General features: G+C 44.9%; 1 protein-coding gene across 2 annotated transcripts in view; it reads right to left on the bottom strand.

The window, feature by feature from the left end:
• The window catches only part of BICDL1 (BICD family like cargo adaptor 1), a 172,896-nt gene extending 159,467 nt beyond the window's left edge, over window positions 1–13,429 (bottom strand). For both annotated transcript variants that reach the window (XR_014224845.1, XM_082243157.1), the window contains exons 1-2: window positions 12,871–13,429; window positions 5,272–5,487 (exon numbers count right to left, since the gene is read on the bottom strand). Coding sequence is in view for 1 of the 2 variants with exons in the window: in XM_082243157.1 (XP_082099283.1) it covers window positions 5,272–5,487; window positions 12,871–13,167 (513 nt within the window). In the remaining variant the exon portion in view is untranslated. The remainder of the gene's footprint in view (window positions 1–5,271; window positions 5,488–12,870) is intronic.
• Between the last annotated feature and the right edge of the window lie 8,897 nt (window positions 13,430–22,326).

A 22,326-nucleotide genomic window follows, 5' to 3' on the forward strand; every position in this document is an offset into this window, starting at 1 on the left:
CACCAACGGATCGGGCAGCGGCATCTCTTATAACAAACATACATCCGATCTCCATGGCACACACTGCGCGGAGGCGACAATCCTATTCCCTACCCACACGCCCACTGTCTCATTGTCGGGTCGGCGCAGTGTGGGGCATGGAGTTCGGATTGTCGGGTCGGTTCAGTGTCGGGTCAGAGCAGTGTGGGCCATGGAGATCGGATGGATGTTTGTTATCAGAGATCCCGCTGCCCGACCCGTTGGTGTGCCGGCGCATGCACACTAGGACTTGCCTGACTCCCTACGATGTTATCAAAATGCCCTATCTATTCTGCGCATGCCCAATAGGACGTGTGACGTGGCTACAAGCTGCTGCATGACGAATCCACAGCTGCTCTCAACCGGAATTGACGTGGTTAGGGTAATCTGATAGAACAAGGGCTGTGCTGTGTGAAAGAGCTGTGTAAATCTAAGGACTAGATGGACAGGAATACAAATCCTTTAGCAGATAAAACAACTCTTACATATGTATTTCATCTCTGTATTTAGTAGGTTTGAATTAAAAAATAAACAACAAGCAAGTTATACTTACCTGCTCTGTGCAAAGGATTTGCCCAGAGCAGCCGTGATCCTCTTTTTTGGGTCCCCCATTGGTGGCTCTGGCTCCTTCCCCCTGCCGAGTGCCCCCAAAAGAAGAGCGTGGCTCGGCCCCATCCCCTGCTCTCTTCTCATTGGCTCATTGGCTGTCATTGACAGCATCGGGAGCCAATGGCTCCCGCTGCTGTGTGAGCCAATGAGGAGAGATAGACCCAGGAGAGCAGCTGCTCTAATGCACATCGCTGGGCCGAGGTGGGGCTCAGGTAAGTATAAGGGGGGGGGGGCTGAAAACTGACTGTTTTTTACATTCATGCATAGAATTCTCAAAAGGTAAGAAACCTTCTGCCTTTAGAACCACTTTAATGTAATCTGTTAAAAAAAAAAAAAAAGTATAAACCGATTACCTGTCTGTCACTGATTTTGGCTCCCTTGAAGAGCCTTGATAACTAAAGAGTCTTCAGCATCTGACAAACTTCCAGCTGTATCAGACCCCCACTGTGATTCCTTCCACACCCCACATGTGACATAGTAGAGATATAGAGAATGGCATATGGAACCACAGTATGCAGTGCTGGACCAAGCATTTAGCACCCCTAACATACAATGCAAGAAGCCCATGCTCTACATCTTTAACCCTTTGCTAGTACAGATAGTGTTTAAATCTAGTTACAATTATTATTGAAAATCTGCCTGCACAGTACAGACAAAGTTCATTATAGCAAACAGAACTGGCCAGCCCCCGAAATTAACAAATAGAATTACCTTGGATTTTTCCCTGCTGGAGGGTCCAGAATAGAGCATCTAAAAAAGGTAAGCTGCAATTTTCAAATATTTCTTTTTAGGTTATGCTATGTGAATGGGGACATGTAACAATTATAAAGTAGATGTTATCCCAATTTGGCTGCAAATGTGGTAATACACTAAAGTAATGCTGCTGTTGGTTTTTGCATGATTTTTAAAATGCTAACATCTAACTGGCCACTCTGACTTACTCCAAGGCTATGTATTATGCTCGCCTGCCTAACTGTTAAAAGTGAAGTATGGGGTTTGGAAAAAAAACAAACCTACATACTCACTTCATCAATCTGATGCTGCATCTGTCCCATGCCGCCACTACACCGAGAACTGAGCAATGAAATACCACTGATCGCTCAGATTTGGTTCTTCAGTGAGCAAAGAGTGGTAACTATCAGTCATTGGCTCTCTGCTCTGCTTCCCCCCCTCCAACACTCACTGGCGTGCTGGCCTATAGAGTAGGCTGGAGCATCCGCAGCACAATGAGAGGCTGAGCCAGCTGCCAGTCAGGCATCTGGGTGGACCCAGACATTAAAGTCGGGATCTCTCCAGAGTCTGAAACGGCTGAGTGATGTCAGCCAACAGCAGACTTTAGCCCACTGTTAGTTAAATATGGTTCACATGACTGCAGAACTAAGTGAACTCCTGTGATCTACAGATGTAGGGCCAAAAAGTAGAACATTTTCTAACATTGACCTAAGTAATAACAAGACATCAAAGAGAGTGCAGATATGGCAAAGATGTAGCATTTTCTAATTTCTATAACCTGGATTCTAAAATATCCAATTCTATGTACACATAAAGAAAACTTGAAGTTGTTTAACCTAAGATCGGACTCATGCAGAGCAACCACAGGAGACCAGAAGCCAGTAGCTTTCACTGAGGAATCCTCAGGATTCAATAGTGAATGATGGTAGTGCAGAGGTATATACTGTATTTTTCTACACTATATTCCAAAGAAAAGAGAATGTGATTTATTGATATATCAGTATAATACAGTCTTACAAACACATTAAAGTTTACTGTCAGACAGTTTGATTCTGTCAGGCTCAGGCAGAGGTAAGCTTTGAAGGTGTTAATGAACATAATGAATGATTAATGAGTAATTAATGTGTATTTCCACTTTCGCCTGCAGGTATAACTCCCCTTCACTCTGTTGAAGATATTACCACGCAAACACCTTGCTGGCATGCTGACAGGCTTACTCGATATTGCTCTTTATGCTGCTTTATTTAGTGCAAAGTGCAGCAATAAATGTCAAACAAATATGTATCGGCTTACAGAAGTACTGTAATTGCATGTGCCGATTTAAAAATTTAGATCACTAAACAGTTGAATTCTGATTGGTTGCCATGGGTTATCGCACTGTGTTTGTAGGCTGTCAAATAAGCCTGCTTGTGTACTCTTTGTTCATGACATTAAAATCTAGAGAGAGATTATAAATGTACACTGCATATGAAGATGAGGATTTGTGGCATCCATGTCACACGGGAGATAAAGCACAGGCCTACTTTTTAAAAAGAAAGCATAGCCAAAGCTTTTTTGGTCATACTTCCTATCTGGGTCATGGGAATGCATTTCCTTTTGCTCTCCCGTAACCTAGAATCAGCTGACAGTGGACTAAAGCTCACTGCCAGTTGACGTCACAGAGCCATTTCAAGCTCTGGGAGAATCCTGACCATATTTTGAGTTTCCACTCCCTGACACAGCTGGCTCTGCCTCTCAGCGAATGGCTAAGTTCTGAAGCCAGCTACGCCTGCCCCTTCAACTCCTTGGTACTCCAGTGAGCACTGGAGAGGCTGAGTGAAGGGCGGTGACTGAGAGTCACCACTCTCGTTTGGAGAAAGAAGGGAACTGAGTGATCAGAGGTCATGTTATTGCTCAGTTCTTGGGCTTAGAGCCTGCAGGGGAAAGTTGCAGCATCAAAGCAATGCTGCAGGATGGAGGTGAGTATGTTTGATTTTTCACGTACCCTACACATCTCCTTTAATTTAACCAGAAAACATCCTTTAAGCTAGCCATACACTAGTAGAGTTTTGAACAAATGTCTGGACAAATAGTTGTACAAACATTTATACAAAAATTCTCTTCAGTGCATTCGATGACTGGATGAATGCCATTCTAAAGTACTTAAAGAAAGTTTGCTCCTAAAATTCAATTTTGCAGTCAATAGACTTTCCTGAACAAAAACCACAATCACTGTTGAAAAACTTTTCATCCTGCTCCTTCCAATTTTCTTGTGGTCGAAAATGAACATTGATTTGGCTCCACATAACCATTAGAAGAAACATTTTCCAACAGCTTTAGATGCAAGACTCATACTGCCAGTTATTACTTCATAATCATATACTTTATCTGAGCTTAAGTCCCGGTTCACACTAGGGCGACCTGTGAGGCGACCTGGTCGCCTCACAGGTCGCCTCCCATAGGGAAGCTGCGGACCCGTTCTAATAGGAGCGACACAAGTCGCTCCGACCTAGAAAAAGGGTCCAGAGCTTCTTTGGGGCGACCAGGAGGCGACCGCCATAGACTTCAATGTTATGAAGTCCGTGGCGGCCGCTCGAGGTCGCGGTGCGAAGTAGTGTCGCCCCTATGTGAACGGGGCCTAATACAGATGGTTTTACAATATTACATAACAATGTAGCTACATTGATGAACAAAAAAACAACAAACACTCTTCAAATCTAAGAATGCCATAGGCGCTAAAATAATGTTCAACCAAATATTCAATTTTAGATATTTGATTGAGAAGAAAATACATTTTTGGAAAACAAAAGACAAGGATATAGGATATCTTCTGAGCTCCAATCAGTATTCTGGAATAGTCTACAATTACATAATCTGACCAATGAGGGTGTCCATACACATCCTGATGATTACAAGAGATATGACCAGTGCTAACTTCAGTCAGTGATACTTAGGATGTATAGGCATCAACACTGGGCAATAATGAACATGTGCAAACAACGAAAGTACAAACAACGGAAGTACTCATCACCCACAGAGATTTTTAAAAAAAATTAGAAAAGCTTCAAGAAGGATTTATATTCCCTTCACCATGTGTGCGTCAAGCGTTGAGTCAGGATGAAAAGTCATGGAGTGCTGCAATCACAAAGATGACCTTTCTCTCACTTCCTATCGTTCTGAGCTGTGCATAAATATGTTGTTCATTATTAATTCAGTATCCCTTCACAGTGCATATGTTGCATTCAAGTTTCATCAAATTTCAGATTATTAACAGCTTTGCCATTATTGTGGCAAGAATGGCCCAGATATTTCATCTCACCTTTAAGCCTAGTACACACGATGAGAAAATCAGAGGAAAAATACAGCTTTCTAAGCTATCGTACGATAATCTGATCGTAAGTACACAGCTTTCGAGAGCCGATCACGACAGTTCATCTGAAATTATCCGAAGAGACAAAACGTGACAATTTTTCCCATACAATACCAGATTGTACGATTTGCGTTTAATCAGTACAGTTTTCGTCCGAAAATACATTGCACATATACTACAACACAATACATCACATCAATTTGGAAGTTGTATTCTGTCATACGAGAATCTTCGTAAGATTTAGTAACTTCTTCATTTTTGATATGAGACTAGCATGCAAAAAAAATGGACAATCGTTTGTCCAATATTCTCATTGTGTGTACGAGGCTTAAGAGGTCCAAGTAACCATTGATCTGACAATTAATTTGCCTAAACCCGTTAATAAATTTTCTTAAAAGATACTTGATATATTATTTGACCTAAAATCTAAAGAATATTTGATGAAGTACGGAGTTTATGTTATTAAAAATAAAGTTACCTAGACTTGTTTAGTGAAACTTGCTCTCTGGATATTATTAACCTTGACATTAAACTGACCAGCTATGACTGCCAAGGACACTCACCCTATTGAGCTGTTCCAAGAGTCTTTGGTTTTGATCTGATAATTCCTGGACTGCTGTGGATTTCTCCCGATCAGCCTCTCTCAAATGCACCTGCTGCTTTTCCAGCTCTTCCTGTAGCTGTTTCACATCACACTCCAGCTCAGACACTCGCCCTTCCCATTCTCCTTCACGATTATCAAATCGTCTTTTCAATTCATGCTTCTCTTGCTCCAGATGCTATAAAAAAAATAAATACATCAGAATTGAGTGCATGGTTAAATTACAATATTCATACTAATTACATTTTACTATACATTTCTGCATATAAGGGCAAAATGACTCAACAAACCAATAACTGGTACCGATGTCCATATACAGTAGATTTCTGTGGACTTCTTTTTTTTTTAAGCATGCATTTTTAAGCATGCATGCAAGTTTACATAATTTCATTTTTTTTTTTTTTTTTAATGGAGCATAAAGTTTTGATGAAGTAAGATAGCTATCCATAGCAACAGATCAAATGGTCTGAACAGCACTGGGAAAATACAAATAAATATAATAAAAATCACAGTTCTTGCTATGGGCAAAAACACTACATTTTGCTCAGCTTTTCCATACACCAGCACAAATGCCTTATAATTAACAGAGAATATGGTTGTAGTACTGTGATTTCTTTCTATTTGTACAAAATGGAGTTGATTTAGAGGGCAGCACAGAGAATGGCTCTGTAATTATTTAGACAGGCAATCTTTAAAGGGTTAGATCTCCTTTTATGCCTCGTACACACGCAACGATTGTTGGCTGTGAATTTTCGGCCAACGTCCGATCGGCCGATTGTCAGCTTGTTAGTATGATGCTTCCGACAACCGACTGCGACTTTTCGGCCGAACAAAATCTGGTGTGCATGCTATAAAATTTTTGTTGGCCGTCAACAGAACGGACGATTGTTCGTCAGTCAGTACAGATTTCGGCCGACAAAAATCAGATGAGCAAGACTGGGCATGCTCAGAGAAGAAAAAACACACGGAAAGTTAACCAGCACATGACATCACTTCTGAAGTTGGTTGTTGTTGGCCGAAAAAAAGTGTGTGCAGTCTAGAGCACTTTTCAACCAACACAACAACACTGGACAAAAGACGGCCGATCGGTCGGCCGATAATCGTTGCGTGTGTACGAGGCATTAAGGCTGGGTCTGCGGCTCACAGCAGGGGGTCCGGTGCATGTCTGTTTACTGTTTCAGGTACGAATCAGGTCCAAATTTTTGGCTGAATTTGCACTTGAAATGGACCAGAAGATGCACAGGACCCTTCTGCAATGCAGACCACGGCCACCCTGGAGGTGTGTGAACCGGTTACATTGAGAGTCGGACACACTCTCCTGTCATGCGAATTGGATACGGGGAAACCTGCATTCAATTTGCATCAGTGTAAACCCAGCCTCAACCTCAAAAAAATATATATGAAAAGGTCAACTAACTGAACTAACACAGTCCAGGGGGTGAGATACCTCGTTGCACCTAAAGTATGTGTAAACAATCTTCACAGTGAATGGGTGCGCGAGGGGGCGTCTGGATAATTCTGATCATTGAAGGAGAGCAGGCTGAGTTCCCAGCATGGCTAGAGAACTCATCACAGTGTGCTCTCCTGCTTAGTGTGGTCAATTTTACCAGGAAAAAATAGAAAGCAAAGGCACTAGCAGGAACACCAGGGATTTCACATAAAGAAGCAATAAAAGAGAACAGGATACTTTTTCATACAAGTACAGTACATGGTACAGCAGGCACATATCAGGATTATGAAATGTTGGGTTTACATAGCATATTCTGTAACACATTGAAAACCATCGCTTTTTAAAAAAAAAAGTGGCTGAATTCCTGGAGTCCTTTGTCAACTGATTTCCCTGGCCCTTCCTAACCAATCAGATTCTTCCTTCAGTCACCTAACTATCATTTCTTAGTGTAGGTTTACATCTGATTAGAATCTGTAGCAGCCTTTTTCAACCAGGGTGCCTTGGCAAAATTCCTAGAAGATGCCCAAAAACTGTAAACAAGTCAGTGGGCTGATCAAGCCTGCCTATTCATTACATAAAGCCACAGGTTTTCATTGTGCGCCATTACAGCCTTCCAGCCGCCAAAGTCCTAACAACCAATTACATTATCGGTTGATAAGGAGGAGGTTGGGCACAGCATCCTTGTTTGCCCCTCCCTGCTTCTCTCCATCAGCACTGGGATCACATTAGCTGAATGAGGGAGAAAAACTGGGGGAGAATGGAAACATTGGAATACTAATCAGTACCAGTGTGCAAAGGTGTGTTTGCTTTAGAAAAATAATATTCTCTAGCGTTGGGCATACTACGTTAAAATTTAGAATGGGGTGCCTTGGGATTGTTCGGAATTTTAAAGGGGTTAAATCGATGGGTTTAGTTCCATTTTCATTTTTTTCAAGTCTATCTAAATATGCTAGTGTATTTAACACTACCCTCTTCACAGACTGAGCATACTGCTGTCCAAAGCTGTCTCCATTGCCCCTCCAGTGGCGGCAAGCAGAGGAACCCTAAGACAGGCAGTTCTTTACTGTGTGCTACTGCCTGGATCACCAGGTGACAATAAAGGAAAAAGAGAACTACTAACCACTGAAAAAAAGGTTGGAAAACACTGATCTGTAGAGAAAAACAGCCACTTTGATAAGTGAAGCCTAGTGCCCATCGGGGGTAACCTATCCTACAGCTGAGAAAACCCTATCTTTGCAAGTGATCTTACCCTCTTCCTGACCAGGGCCTATTTTGCGATTCGGCACTGCGTGACTTTAACGGACAATTGCGCGGTCGTGCAACGCTGTACCTAAACTAGTTTGACGTCCTTTTTTTCCCACAAACAGAGCTTTCTTTTGGTGGTATTTGATCACCTGTGCGATTTTTTGATCATGCGCTATAAACAAAAAAAAGCGTAAATTTTGCAAAAATAACTATTTTTCACTTTTTTTATATGAAATTCCCCCCCAAAAAAAATGTAAAAATCAAAATTTAACATTTTAGGCCAATTTGTTTTCTGCTACATATGTTTGGTAAAAAAAAAAAAAAAAAAAAATCGCAAAAAGCGTATTTTGATTGGTTTGCGCAAAAGTTATTGCGTTTACTAACTAAGGGAAAGATTTTTGTCATTTTTATTGTTTTTTTTAACGAGTAATGGCGGCGATCTGCGATTTTTTTTGCGGGACGGCGATCTGCGATTTTTTTTGCGGGACTGCGACATTGCGGCGGACAGATCGGACCCTTGACTGACATTTTTGACACTTTTGGAGTTACCAGTTACATTACTACAGTAATCAGTGCTAAACATATCCACTGTTACTGTAAAAATGACACTGGCAGGGAAGGGGTTAACTTTTTTTGAGAAGGAGGGGTTAAGTGTGTCCCTAGGGGCGTGATTCTAACTGTGATTGGATGTGGCTTGTGATGTAACAGCAGAGATAAACGGTCCTACATAGCAGGACCGTATGATCTGTGCTGTTACACAGGGGAGAATGACAGGCGACTTTGTTTACATTAGCCGCCTGCCTTTCTCCCGGTGTAACCAACGAGACATCGGGTCCACCGGTTACTCGCGCGGGGGGGGGGGGGGGGGGGGGGGGGGGTCTGTGAGCGAGCGGGAGCGCACCTCCAGTGGCGCGCGCTCGTTCCCTAGACCCTCACAGGCTGGCGACGTAGACCTACGATAACGAGCCACATTGCTGCAGTAGCAGCAGTAATGTGAGCAGACGGAAAGTGGTTAACAGTTTCAAAGAACAGTTACATTCCTGGGATGTCAGGAATGCTAACTGTCACATTTGCTTGTGCTCTCAACCAAACTGTCAAATGCCTGGTGTCATGACTGATCACAAGTGCAGCGCCATGGCAGTTGCAGGTCAAAAAGAGGTCAAGATGGCAGCTTCCTTGGCTGAAAAGAATAGGAAGGTTTAGTTCTGCTTGAAAGCTCAGCTCCAGCTAAAACTTTGTAAGCCATTACAGCAGGGGTTGGGAACCTTTTTGACTGAGAGAGCCATGAACACCACATATTTTCCAATGTAATTCCGTGAGAGCCACACACTATATTTCAGGGGTCGGGAACCTTTATTTAATATTCATGGGCCGCAGCTATACAGTGAGTAGAAGGAGCCGTGTGAAAGTGCCTGGAGTCCGGTCAGGAAGAGATCAGAGCAGGCAAGTATGCAATGAGGCTGGACTGGTGAAGCGCCTGCAGGCCTGCAAGATATGGAGGTGAGTATAGGCCCTGAGAAAATGGCGGCTGGCCGCTGAAGGCCTCAGAAGTGGATGTGAGAGGCAGCTCCCGCGGGTCCCCATGTGTCAGAGGTGTCTGTCGGGGCACAGGAAGCAGATGGCAGGTCTCCTTACCAGGCGGTGATTGCCAAGGCCCTCAGATGCACAGCACACGAGCCGGCGGCGGTACTGAGAGTAGGCCGTGGGGTCCATAGCGCGGCAATCCGGTCACCCAGAGATGAACTGAGGGTAGTGGTCTGTAGCCCACAAAGTGTACCGTCGATAGGTGTAGAAATCTCCTTGGCACCGGGCGCAGATACGCGGATGGCACTGGATTGAGTGGTAGACGCGGCAGTGCTCTGGGACTACATGTCCAGCGTGGCTCACGTCCAGACACGCCCCCATGTGACAACTGCACATGTGATCAGTTATGACACCAGCCGTTTGATGGTTTGACAGTTTGGTCAAGGACACAAGAAAATGTGACAGTTAGCAATCCCAGCGTTCCAGGAATGTAACAATTTTTTGAAACCGTTAAATTGATGGGTTTAGTTCCACTTTATGATTTACTGCTGATCAGAGGCTCTAGGCTTCAGCAAAATGGCAGCCTTCAGCAAAAAGAAACAGGAACAATGCTGGAGGCAATTTACAGCACACTAATTATGGTACCATAATTATTAATGCTAAAGAACATTTTTTTTTAATCAACTTGTTATGGGTAAAGTTCCACTTTAAATGAATAGAAGCTGACTATTGTCAGTGGTAAACGGTTTGTCTGAACCCTCTAGCTGTCACTTCCAAAGGAAGTAAAAAAATAATAGACTTACTGGGTGGATCATCAGGTGAAAATAAAGAGAACAAAAAGCCTATAAAAGAAAAGCAATCCAACCATCCCATCTAAGAATTGTTAAACTGTAACATATTACATTTTTGTTTTGGGGATTAGATATGCTTTAGGTACCCACAGACAAGAGTCAGCTGTCTGGTATACCTAGCCTATGGTCATCTTTAGGCCTGGAACGGCCGCCCCTCTGTGATTTACCTTTAGATAAAAGACTGGTAAATTTAAAACATGATTTCTTGGCAGCTAAAGTGCAGTCCTCCTGCCAAGTAATGTCTATGGCCAGCTTAGCAACACCTATAGAAGAATATAGCAGGTCTCTGCTGACAACACACACTAGCTGGGGAAATACATGATCAGATGCAGACATTGTGTACATTTCAGGCTGACATGTCTATGGTCACATTTGCCAGTAATATGAAGGAAGGCATTTTGGACAGATGTGATAAGGGCTGTGACATATGATTAGATCCTATCTAGCAGTGTTGTGTGGACAAATGTGATCAGGGCTGTGATCTATGATTAACGGTGTGATGTATGGACAGTTGTGATCAGGGCTGTGATATAGACTTAGATCCTACTTACCGGTGTGTTGTATGGACAGGTGTCATCTGGGCCGTGACATATGACCAGATCCTATCTAGCAGTGTTGTATGGACAGATGTGATAAGGGCTGTGATCATTGATCAGATCAGTGTGTTGTATGGACAGATGTGATCAGGGCTGTGATCTATGATTAGCATTGTGTTGTATGGACAGATGTGAGCAGGGCTGTGATCTCATTGTGTTGTATGGGCAGACGTGATCAGGGCTGTGATCTCTGATCAGATCAGTGTGTTGTATGGACAGATGTGAGCAGGGCTGTGATCTCTGATCAGATCAGTGTGTTGTATGGACAGATGTGATCAGGACTGTGATATATGATCAGATCAGTGTGCTGTGTGGACAGATGTTATAATGACTGTGACATATGACCAGATCCTATCTAGCAGTGTGTTGTATGGACAGATGTGATCAGGGCTGTGATCTATGATCAGATCAGTGTGTTGTATGGACAGATGTAATCAGGGCTGTGTTCTATGATCAGATCAGTGTGTTGTATGGACAGATGTGATCAGGGCTGTGTTCTATGATCAGATCAGTGTGCTGTGTGGACAGATGTGATTAGGGTTGTCATCTATGATCAGATCAGTGTGCTGTGTGGACAGATGTAATCAGGGTTGTCATCTATGATCAGATCAGTGTGCTGTGTGGACAGATGTGATCAGGACTGTGATATATGATCAGATCAGTGTGCTGTGTGGACAGATGTTATAATGACTGTGACATATGACCAGATCCTATCTAGCAGTGTGTTGTATGGACAGATGTGATCAGGGCTGTGATCTATGATCAGATCAGTGTGTTGTATGGACAGATGTAATCAGGGCTGTGTTCTATGATCAGATCAGTGTGTTGTATGGACAGATGTGATCAGGGCTGTGTTCTATGATCAGATCAGTGTGCTGTGTGGACAGATGTGATTAGGGTTGTCATCTATGATCAGATCAGTGTGCTGTGTGGACAGATGTAATCAGGGTTGTCATCTATGATCAGATCAGTGTGCTGTGTGGACAGATGTGATAGGATCTGGTCATATGTCACAGTTCTTATCACATCTGTCCACACAACACACTGATCGGATCATAGATGACAACCCTGATCACATCTGTCCATACAACACACTGCTAGTTAGGATCTGGTCATATGTCACAGTTCTGATCTAGCAGTGTGTTGTATGGACAGATGTGATGAGAACTGTGACATATGACCAGATCAGTGTGTTGTATGGACAGATGTGATGAGGACTGTGACATGTGATCAGATCAGTGTGTTGTATGGGCAGATGTGATGAGAACTGTGACATATGATCAGATCAGTATGTTGTATGGACAGATGTGATGAGGACTGTGATCTATGATCAGATCAGTGTGTTGTATGGGCAGATGTGATGAGAACTGTGACATATGATCAGATAAGTGTGTTGTATGGACACAGATGTGATTGGGGCTGTGTGATCTATGATCAGATCAGTGTGTTGTATAGACAGATGTGACCAGGACTGTGACATATGATCAGATCAGTGTGTTGTATGGACATATGTGATGAGGACTGTGACATATGATCAGATCAGTGTGTTGTGTGGACAGATGTGATGAGAACTGTGACATATGATCAGAGCAGTGTGTTGTATGGACAGATGTGATGAGGACTGTGACACATGATCAGATCAGTGTGTTGTGTGGACAGATGTGACCAGGGCTGTGATCTATGATTAGCAGTGTGTTGTATGGACAGATGTGATGAGGACTGGAATCTATAATCAGATCAGTGTGTTGTATGGACAGATGTGATCAGGGCTGTGATCTATGATTAGCAGTATGTTGTACGGACAGATGTGATGAGAACTGTGACATATGTAGAAGTGTGGACAGATGAGAGAGTTTATGAAGGGGTAGCAGCCAATGTACGGGTCGGTGTCTGACCTCCAGGCGATCATTGAGCTCCCTCTGCATCTCCTCGTATCTCCGGCTCATGTCCTGGTTCCTCTCCAGCAGAGCCTTCCCCAGCCTGGCCGCCAGCACCAGGTCCCTCTCCTTCTGGCGGATGACGGAGAGTAGAGGGGGCTCCTCCCCGGACTCGTCCTGGTCACCCGTCTCCCCATCTCCCTCTGCGGCCATTAGCACCAGCTCTTCGTCCAGCTCCAGCAGCCCCCGCCCCAGCTCTGCCTGGTCCGGTCGCTCCGGGGAGGATGCCGAGCGCCTGCTGAGAGGAAGCTCCATAGGGCGCTGTCCGGGGCGGATGGTGCTGAAGCTGGGATTCTCCTCACTGATAAGGGGAAAGAAGTCAGCCAATACGGCCCCCCGGCTCCTACAGTCCCTTCCAGGCAACTTCTCCGCTCAGTGTGTACGGGACAGCGAGGGTTAAAGCCACCCGGCTCGTTCCTCATCCGACGGGGCTCCCCTCCCCGGCTCACACGGGGCCCGGAGGCATTCGAGGAATTCCGGCTGCAAACGGTGCTCTTCCCTGACAGTGCAATGGTCCCTCCTGTAATTCGGTGCCCCCGGCCCCCTCCCCCCGTACCCGACCCCGCTCGTTTTCCCACCCGCTGAATCTAATGCGGACGTGTTGGGCCCCGCAGGCCTCGGGCTGCGCTGCGCTCTCCTCGCCCCTTAGCGCCGCGCTCCCCCGCACCCATCTCTGCAAGGCTCTGGCGGTGCGTGCGCAGACCGTGACGTCACCAACACCTGTTCGCTGGGAGACGCTCATTGGGCGCAGATGGTTGCGCGATCAGCTGTGAGTGCACACCTCTAGTGGCCGATCAGATGGGGATGATGCTGATGATGCCAGATTGCCCAGCGCTCATTTCAGGAGTTGGGTTTGGTTTGAAAGTTTCTCTCTGAGGTTTAAATCCTACCATGCATTGGTATGTGCCATCTCTCTGTGCTCCAGATCATACAATGCAATGGTATGCCCCAGCTCTCTCTGGTCCAGATCCTACCATATAATGGTATGCCCCAGCTCTATGTGGTCCAGATCCTAACCATGCAGTGGTATGCCCCAGCTCTCTGTGGTCCAGATCCTACAATGCAATGGTATGCCCCAGCTCTCTGTGGTCCAGATCCTACCATATAATCGTATGCCCCAGCTCTATGTTGTCCAGATCCATCCTAACCATGCAATGGTATGCCCCAGCTCTCTGTGGTCCAGATCCTAAACATACAATGGTATGCCCCAGCTCTATGTGGTGCAGATCCAAACTATGCAATCTTATACCCCAGCTCTCTATTGTCCAGATCCTAACCATGCAATGGTATGCCCCAGCTCTCTGTGGTCCAGAACCCAATCATGCAATGGTATGCCCCAGCTCTATGTGGCCCAGATCCTAAACATGCAATGCCCCAGTTCTGTGTGGTCCAGATCCTAACCATGCAATGGTATACCCCAGCTCTCTGTATTCCAGTTGCTAACTATGCAATAGTATGCCCCAGCTCTCTGTGGTCCAGATCCTAATCATGCAATGGTATTCCCTAGCCCGCTGTGGTCCAGATCCAAACCATGCAATGGTATGCCCCAGCTCTCTGTGTTCCAGATATAACCATACAATGGTAAGCCCCAGCTCTATGTGGTCCAGATTCTAACCATGTAATGATATGCCCCAGCTCTAAGTGGTCCTGAATCCAGATCTTAACTATGCAATCTTATACCCCAGCTCTCTGTGTTCCAGATCCCAACCATGCAATGGTATGCCCCAGCTCTCTGTGGTCCAGATCCTATTCATGCAATTGTATGCCCCAGCTCTCTGTAGTCCAGATCCTAACTATGCAATGTGGTCCAGATCCTAACCATGCAATGGTATGCCCCAACTCAATGTTGCCCAGATCCTAAATATGCAATGGTATGCCCCAGCTTTATGTGGTCCAGATCCTAACTATGCAATGTTATACCCCAGCTCTCTGTAGTCCAGATCCCAACCATGGAATGGTATGCCCCAACTTCCTGTGATCCAGATCCTAACTATGCAATGTTATACCCCAGCTCTCTGTGGTCCAGATCCTAACCATGCATTGGTATGTCCCAACTCTATGTGATCCAGATCCTAACCATGTAATAGTATGCCCTAGCTCTCTGTGGTCCGTATTCTAACCATGCAGTGGTATGTCCCAGCTCTATGTAATCCAGATCTAACCATACAATGGTAAGCCCCAGCTCTATGTGGTCCAGATTCTGACCATGTAATGGTATGCCCCAGCTCTATGTGGTCCAGATCCTAACTATGCAATCTTATACCCAGCTCTCTGTGGTCCTGATCCTAACCATTAAATGGTATGCCCCAGCTCTGTGTGGTCTAGATCCTAACTATGCAATGGTATCTGCCAGCTCTTTGTGGTCCAGATCCAAAACATGCAATGGTATGCCCCAGCTCTCTGTTGTCCAGATCTAGCTATGCAATGGTATGCCCCAGCTCTCTGTAGGCCAGATCTTAACCATGCAGTGGTATGCCCCAGCTCTATGTGGTGCAGATCCTAACCATGCAATGGTATGCCCCAGCTCTATTTAGCCCAGATCGAACTATGGAATGGTATTCCCTAGCTCTATGTTTTCCAGATCCTAACCATGCAATGGTATGCCCCAGCTCTCCGTGGCCCAGATCCTATCCATGCAGTGGTATGCCCCAGCTCTCTGTTGTCCAGATCCTAACTATGCAATGTTATTCCCCAGCTCTCCGTGATCCCGATCCTAAGCATGCATTTGTAGGCCCCAACTCTCTGTGATCCAGATCCTAAACATGCAATGGTATGCCTCAGCTCTATGTGGTCCAGATCCTAACTATGCAATGTTATACCCCAGCTCTCTGTGGTCCAGATCCTAAGCATGCAATGGTATGCCCACCTATCTGTGGTACAGATCTAACCATGCATTGGTATGCCCCAGCTCGCTGTGATCCAGATCTAAACATGGAATGGTATGCCCCTGCTCTCTGTGGTCCAGATCACAAACATGCAATGGTATGCCCCTGTTCTCTGTGTTCCAGATCTAACCATGCATTGGTATGCCCCAAATCGCTGTGATCTAGATCTAAACATGCAATGGTATTCCCCAGCTCTGTGTGGTCCAGATCAAACCCTGTAATGGTATGCCCCAGCTCTCTGTGATCCAGATCCTAACCATGCAATGGTATGCCCCAACTCTCTGTGGTCCAGATCCTAATCGTGCAATGGTATTCCCTAGCCCGCTGTGGTCCAGATCCTAACCATAGAATGTTATGCCCCAGCTCTCTGTGGTCCAGATCTAACCAAACAAGGGTATGCCCCAGCTCTATATGGTCCAGATTCTAACCATGTAATGGTATGCCCCAGCAGTCTGTGGTCCAGATCCTAACCATGCCATGGTATGCCCCAGCTCTCTGTTGTCCAGATCCTAACCATGCAATGGTATGCCCCAGCTCTATGTAGCCCAGATCTAACTATGCAATGGTATGCCCCATCTCTACCTGGCCAAGATCCTAACCATGCATTGGTATGCCCCAGCTCTCCGTGGCCCAGATCCTATCCATGCATTTGTATGCCCCAACTCCCTGTTGTCCAGATCCTAACTATGCAATATTATACCCCAGCTCTCGGGGGTCCAGATCCTAACCATGCATTTGTATGCCCCAACTTTCTGTGATCCAGATCCTAAACATGCAATGGTATGCCCAGCTCTCTGTGGTCCAGATCCTAACTATGCAATGGTATGCCCCAGCTCACTGTGATCCAGATCTAAACATGGAATGGTATGCCCCTGCTCTCTGTGGCTTAGATAAAACCTTGTAATGGTATGCCCCAGCTCTCTGTGGTCCAGATCCTAATCCTGCAATGGTTTTCCCTAGCCCTCTGTGGTCCAGATCCTAACCACACAATTGTATGCCCCAGCTCTCTGTGGTCTAGATCCTAGCCATGCAGTGGTATCCCCCAGCTCTCTGTGGTCCAGATCCTAACCATGCAAGGTATCCCCTAGCTCTCTGTGGTCCAGATCTCAACCATGCAATGGTATTCCTTAGCTCTATGTGGTCCAGATCCTAATCATGCAATGGTATGCCCCAGCTCTATGTCGCCCAAATCCTAACCATGCAATGTTATACCCCAGCTCTCCGTGGTCCAGATCCTAACCATGCAATAGTATGCCCAACTCTATTTGATCCAGATCCTAACTATGCAATGGTATGCCCCAGCTCTCTGTTGTCCAGATCTAGCTATGCAATGGTATGCCCCAGCTCTCTGTGGGCCAGATCTTAACCATGCAGTGGTATGCCCCAGCTCTATGTGGTCCAGATCCTAACCATGCAATGGTAGCAATGGTATGCCCCAGCTCTATTTAGCCCAGATCTAACTATGGAATGGTATGCCCTAGCTCTATGTTTTCCAGATCCTAACTATGCAATGTTATTCCCCAGCTCTCCGTGATCCCGATCCTAAGCATGCATTTGTATGCCCCAACTCTCTGTGATCCAGATCCTAAACATGCAATGGTATGCCTCAGCTCTATGTGGTCCAGATCCTAACTATGCAATGTTATACCCCCGCTCTTTGTGGACCAGATCACAAACATGCAATGGTATGCACCAGTTCTTTGTGGTCCAGATCTAACCATGCATTGGTATGCCCCAGCTCGCTGTGATCTAGATCTAAACATGCAATGGTATTCCCCAGACCTGTGTGGTCCAGATCAAGCCCTGTAATGGTATGCCCCAGCTCTCTGTGATCCAGATCCTAACCATGCAGTGGTATGCCCCAACTCTCTTTGGTCCAGATCCTAATCATGCAATGGTATTCCCTAGCCTGCTGTGGTCCAGATCCTAACCGTACAATGGTATGCCCCAGCTCTCTGTGGTCCAGATCTAACCAAACAAGGGTATGCCCCATCTCTATATGGTCCAGATTCTAACCATGTAATGGTATGCCCAGGCAGTCTGTGGTCCAGATCCTTACCATGCCTTGGTATACCCCAACTCTATGTGGTCCAGATTTCTGTTGTACAGATCCAAACTATGCAATGGTTCCCCGTGCTCTCTGTGGTGCAGATCTAATCATGCAATGATATGCCCCAGCTCTTTTTGGTCCAGATCTAATCATCAAATAAAAAGAAATATTCAGCGCTGGACTCTTGTACACACCACTAATAAATGGACCAGCAGCTAAGCACTCAAGGGCAATATCTCCAAAACACCTTCTGAATACATAATAGAAAAATAGTGCAGCGCAATCCTAGTGGTAAAATTATAAAATCATGCAGAGTCCCAGTGTTAATAGGTGTCCATATAAACAGATAAAAGTCTCCAGTGTAAAGTGGTCCTAGGGCAATTCCATAAGGTGCTTGTCTCCACGAGTGCTCATGCAATCCCACCACCTGTTCACACTGCCGCTCACCTTAACAAAGAGACCCTACAGGGTCAACCAGCATTTCATCTCAAAATCAAAGCATCCTCACACTTTCTTCCTTAAGCGTAGTAAATGATTACACCTCCGATGCACTGTCAGCTCCTCAAACAATGTTACCAATATGTGTAGGAGACAAGAAAAAACTATCTAATGCTCTCTGTATGCAATCAAGCACTCTTTAATCCATATAAGAAAACAACTCACATTTTTGAAGAAAATAACAGCGCATATCTGCAGAGTTTGCAAGCAGGCGTGCATCAGGTCCACCAACCCGGAAGAGTGAGAGGCGGCCGCGGGTCACGTGACATCCCTCGTAGGCCCGTGACCCGCGGCCGCCTCTCACTCTTCCGGGTTGGTGGACCTGATGCATGCCTGCTTGCAAACTCTGCAGATATGCGCTGTTATTTTCTTCAAAAATGTGAGTTGTTTTCTTATATGGATTAAAGAGTGCTTGATTGCATACAGAGAGCATTAGATCGTTTTTTCTTGTCTTTTCTTGAGCGGCAGTGTGAACAGGTGGTGGGATTGCATGAGCACTCGTGGAGACAAGCACCTTATGGAATTGTCCTAGGACCACTTTACACTAGAGACTTTTATCTGTTTATATGGACACCTATTAACACTGGGACTCTGCATGATTTTATAATTTTACCAGATCTAATCATGTAATGGTATGTCCCAGCTCTCTGTGGTCCAAATCTAACCAGGCATTGATATGCCCCAGCTCTCTGTGGTCCAGATCCTAAGCTTGCAATGGTATGCCCCTGCTCTCGGTGGTCCAGATCCTAAGCTTGCAATGGTATGCCCAAGCTCTCTGTTGTCCAGATCTATCTATGGAATGGTATGCCCCAGCACTCTGTGGTCAAGATATAACCATGCAATGGTATGCTCCAGCTTTCTGTGTCCAGATCTAACTATGCAATGATATGCCCCAGCTCTCTGTGGTCCAGATTTAACCATGTAATGTTATGCCTCAGCTCTCTGTGGTCCAGATCTACCCATACAATGTTATGCCCCCGCACATTACATTCAAAGCAGACATAAAAAACGAGGGTTCTATGAAAGCTTAGGCTTCCTACAAGGGTTGCAAGGCTGAGCTGTGACTGATTGACCTACCTTCTGATGGTGTGGTGCTTGATCCAGGGCAAACGCATGACATTGTTTTTTTTAGCTGTTTGTAAGATCTCATTTACACAGGTGGCCAGGGACAGGTGAAAGCAGGTGGTTGAGCCTCAACCTTACCATCCCTTGGACACAACCCCCCCCCCCCCCCCCCCCAGCTACTACAGGGAATGTTTCAGGATGGAGAGTGGGGGAAGGGGCTGGCAAATATGTAGTTTACCAGCGCCTTCCTTTCCTTAATGGACACAATGAACACACTCACTGTGTTCAATAATAACTGAAGCATAGTAAACTGTGTTTACTATGCTTTACTTTGTGAATGGACAAGAAGCCTCTCAGCACGGAGCACTTCCCATTCACTCTCTGTCCCGTGCAGCTGAGGCTGCAGAGAAAGGCAGGTGTGTTTGAGCTTGGGAGTGCAGGGATCCTCAAACTACGGCCCTCCAGCTGTTGTGGAACTACACATCCCATGAGGCATTGTAAAACTCTGACATTCCCAGACATGACTAGGCATGATGGGAATTGTAGTTCCTGAACAACTGGAGGGCCATAGTTTTAAGATCCCTGCTCTAGTGTATTAGGCTGCGCACACCTCTATGCCTTCTTTATGTTTTATTATTGTATACACTACTAACATTGGCCGTTGCTCAGTTTTTAGGTTTTAATAAATATGCCTCTAACAGTGGAACGTGAAACACCCGAGGGAAATTACCTTTTTTTTTTTTTTTTAAATATCCAAGAACATCTGAGGTTCTTCTATGCCAGGAAATAGATATAAATCAAAGCTTGTTCCCCCGCAGCAACAGCTAGTAAACGTCCAAAAAGAAGACGCTAGCACTTATGTTTATCACCCCAACATTAAAATCAACATCCAGAACAAAATACAGTGAAGCACTTGTAATAGTAGCAAATAAAAAAAAAAAAAAAAATTTCTCTTTACCAAAAAAAAATTAATCTTTGGCTTAACAACCACAAGGTGCTCCAACACTTAAAATAAATCATGAACATGTGTGACCAAAATGTAATCACATATATAAATATAAACAAGCAGATATAAAATTCATTACAGTTTTCGTTTATTAAAACATATAATAACATATATCTTTCCATGTCCATATACAGGTATATTTCAATCACATGACTGTGAACAAAAGAATTTCTAAATATCTTCTTCTTCTGTGTCCAAAACACTGCTTAGTAAATCCCTGTATATACGGTATAAAATGCTTCTATGTAAAGTGCAATGCACCTCCACCAACCATTGGAAAAAAAAAAAAAACAAATTATAGTTTTTTTGTATATTTTTCACAGACCACTTATTCACAATTTTTCCTGGCGTGGGTGATTTAATATATTTTATTTTAAAAACCATTGAGAATGTATGCTCACACTAAAGTGGTTGTAAACCTCTGACATGAAACATAAATTACCTCAATCCAGGGCACTAAGTGCAATTTCTGACTGCTGCCTTGTTCCTCTGCTATCTGCATGAGTCACTTCTGACAGGTTTTCTTAAAACCAAGAAAAAAGAGGTGACAGGGGGAGTGAGCTCCAGCACACAGCCTGTGATTAACAGCCTCAGCTCTGCTCCTGTGTGCGGTGTAAAGGGGGTGTGCCCCTTTCCATCCAATCAAATCTCACTGAGTTCTACAGAGTGTGACTTCAGCTCCCCGCCCTCTGCTTTCTGGAAGCTCAGACAGGCTGTATAAATTCTGGACTTTGAATGGATGTAGAGGAGAGGTTGCTGTAGATAAACAGGTACAACTTATGCAGGAGGATTTGTTTTATCTCTGTTTATCGCCTGAGGCTAGTCACTTCACTAGGTATACATAAGGGTTTACAATCACTTCAAGTTGGACCTTTAAATCATAGGAGGTCTGAAAATAGCCTAAACAGGTTATCTTCTGACAGCTTTAGCAATCCTCTTCCACACCTGTTTCTTCAGGACTTATCCTCAAAACAATCAAACATCCATAGTGCTCTCCATTTATTTATTGTTAAAGTGGTTGTACCCTTACATGTATCCAGTGAATGGATTATCTTTAGGTGATGCACAGAGTTCAAATAAATCCTCTGTGTACCTGTCTATCTGCAGTCCTCTTTGCTCTACATCCATTCAAAGTGCTGTATTTTTTAAAGCGGTAGTATACCGATTTTTGTGACATTTACCTACCGGTAAGCCTATAATAAGGCTTGCCTGTAGGTACAATTAATATCTCCTAAACCTGCACGGTTTAGGAGATATTTGCACTGCATGCAGCCGCTGACGCGAGCGGCGCATGCGCTCTGAAGGTCCGGCGGATCTTCAGAGTTCCTTGCCGGGAAGTTGCCGGAAAGTCAATCCCCTGCGCGCATGCGCGGGAGTGATGTCACTCCCACGGCTCCGGCCACTCAGAGCCCCGGAGCCGCCGAACCCGGAAGAGACGCCAAGGGATCATGTTCGCTCCCACAGCGGTGTCCGGGGGTCCATGTTGGGGCTTCGTTCTAAAGTAAGTTTTTCACAATGAGCTAGTATGCGATGCATACTAGCTTATTATGCCTTTGTCTTACAGGGTTTTTTTTTTTCTTTTTTTTTTTTTTTGAGTATACTACCGCTTTAAGCTTGTCTGGCAGTTCAGAAACCAGGAGGCAGAGAGTTGAAGTTGCACTCTGCAGAGCTCAGTGCAGAGAGCTCTGAGAGCTGATTGGAGGGAGGATACACACTTCTCCTTCACACAGCACACAGGAACAGAGTTGAGGCTGTCAATTAGCTGGGGGTCCCTCCCCTGTCACCATATTTCTCTTGAGGTCAGGAAAAATTGTCAGACATGATTCATGCTGATAGCAAAGGAACAAAGCAGCAGACAGAAATGACACTTATTGTTATTATTGAAACAAGTACACAAGTACACATGTCAT

Source organism: Pelophylax lessonae, assembly GCF_965119305.1.
Source record: "Pelophylax lessonae genome assembly, chromosome: 1".
Lineage (NCBI taxonomy): Eukaryota > Metazoa > Chordata > Amphibia > Anura > Ranidae > Pelophylax > Pelophylax lessonae.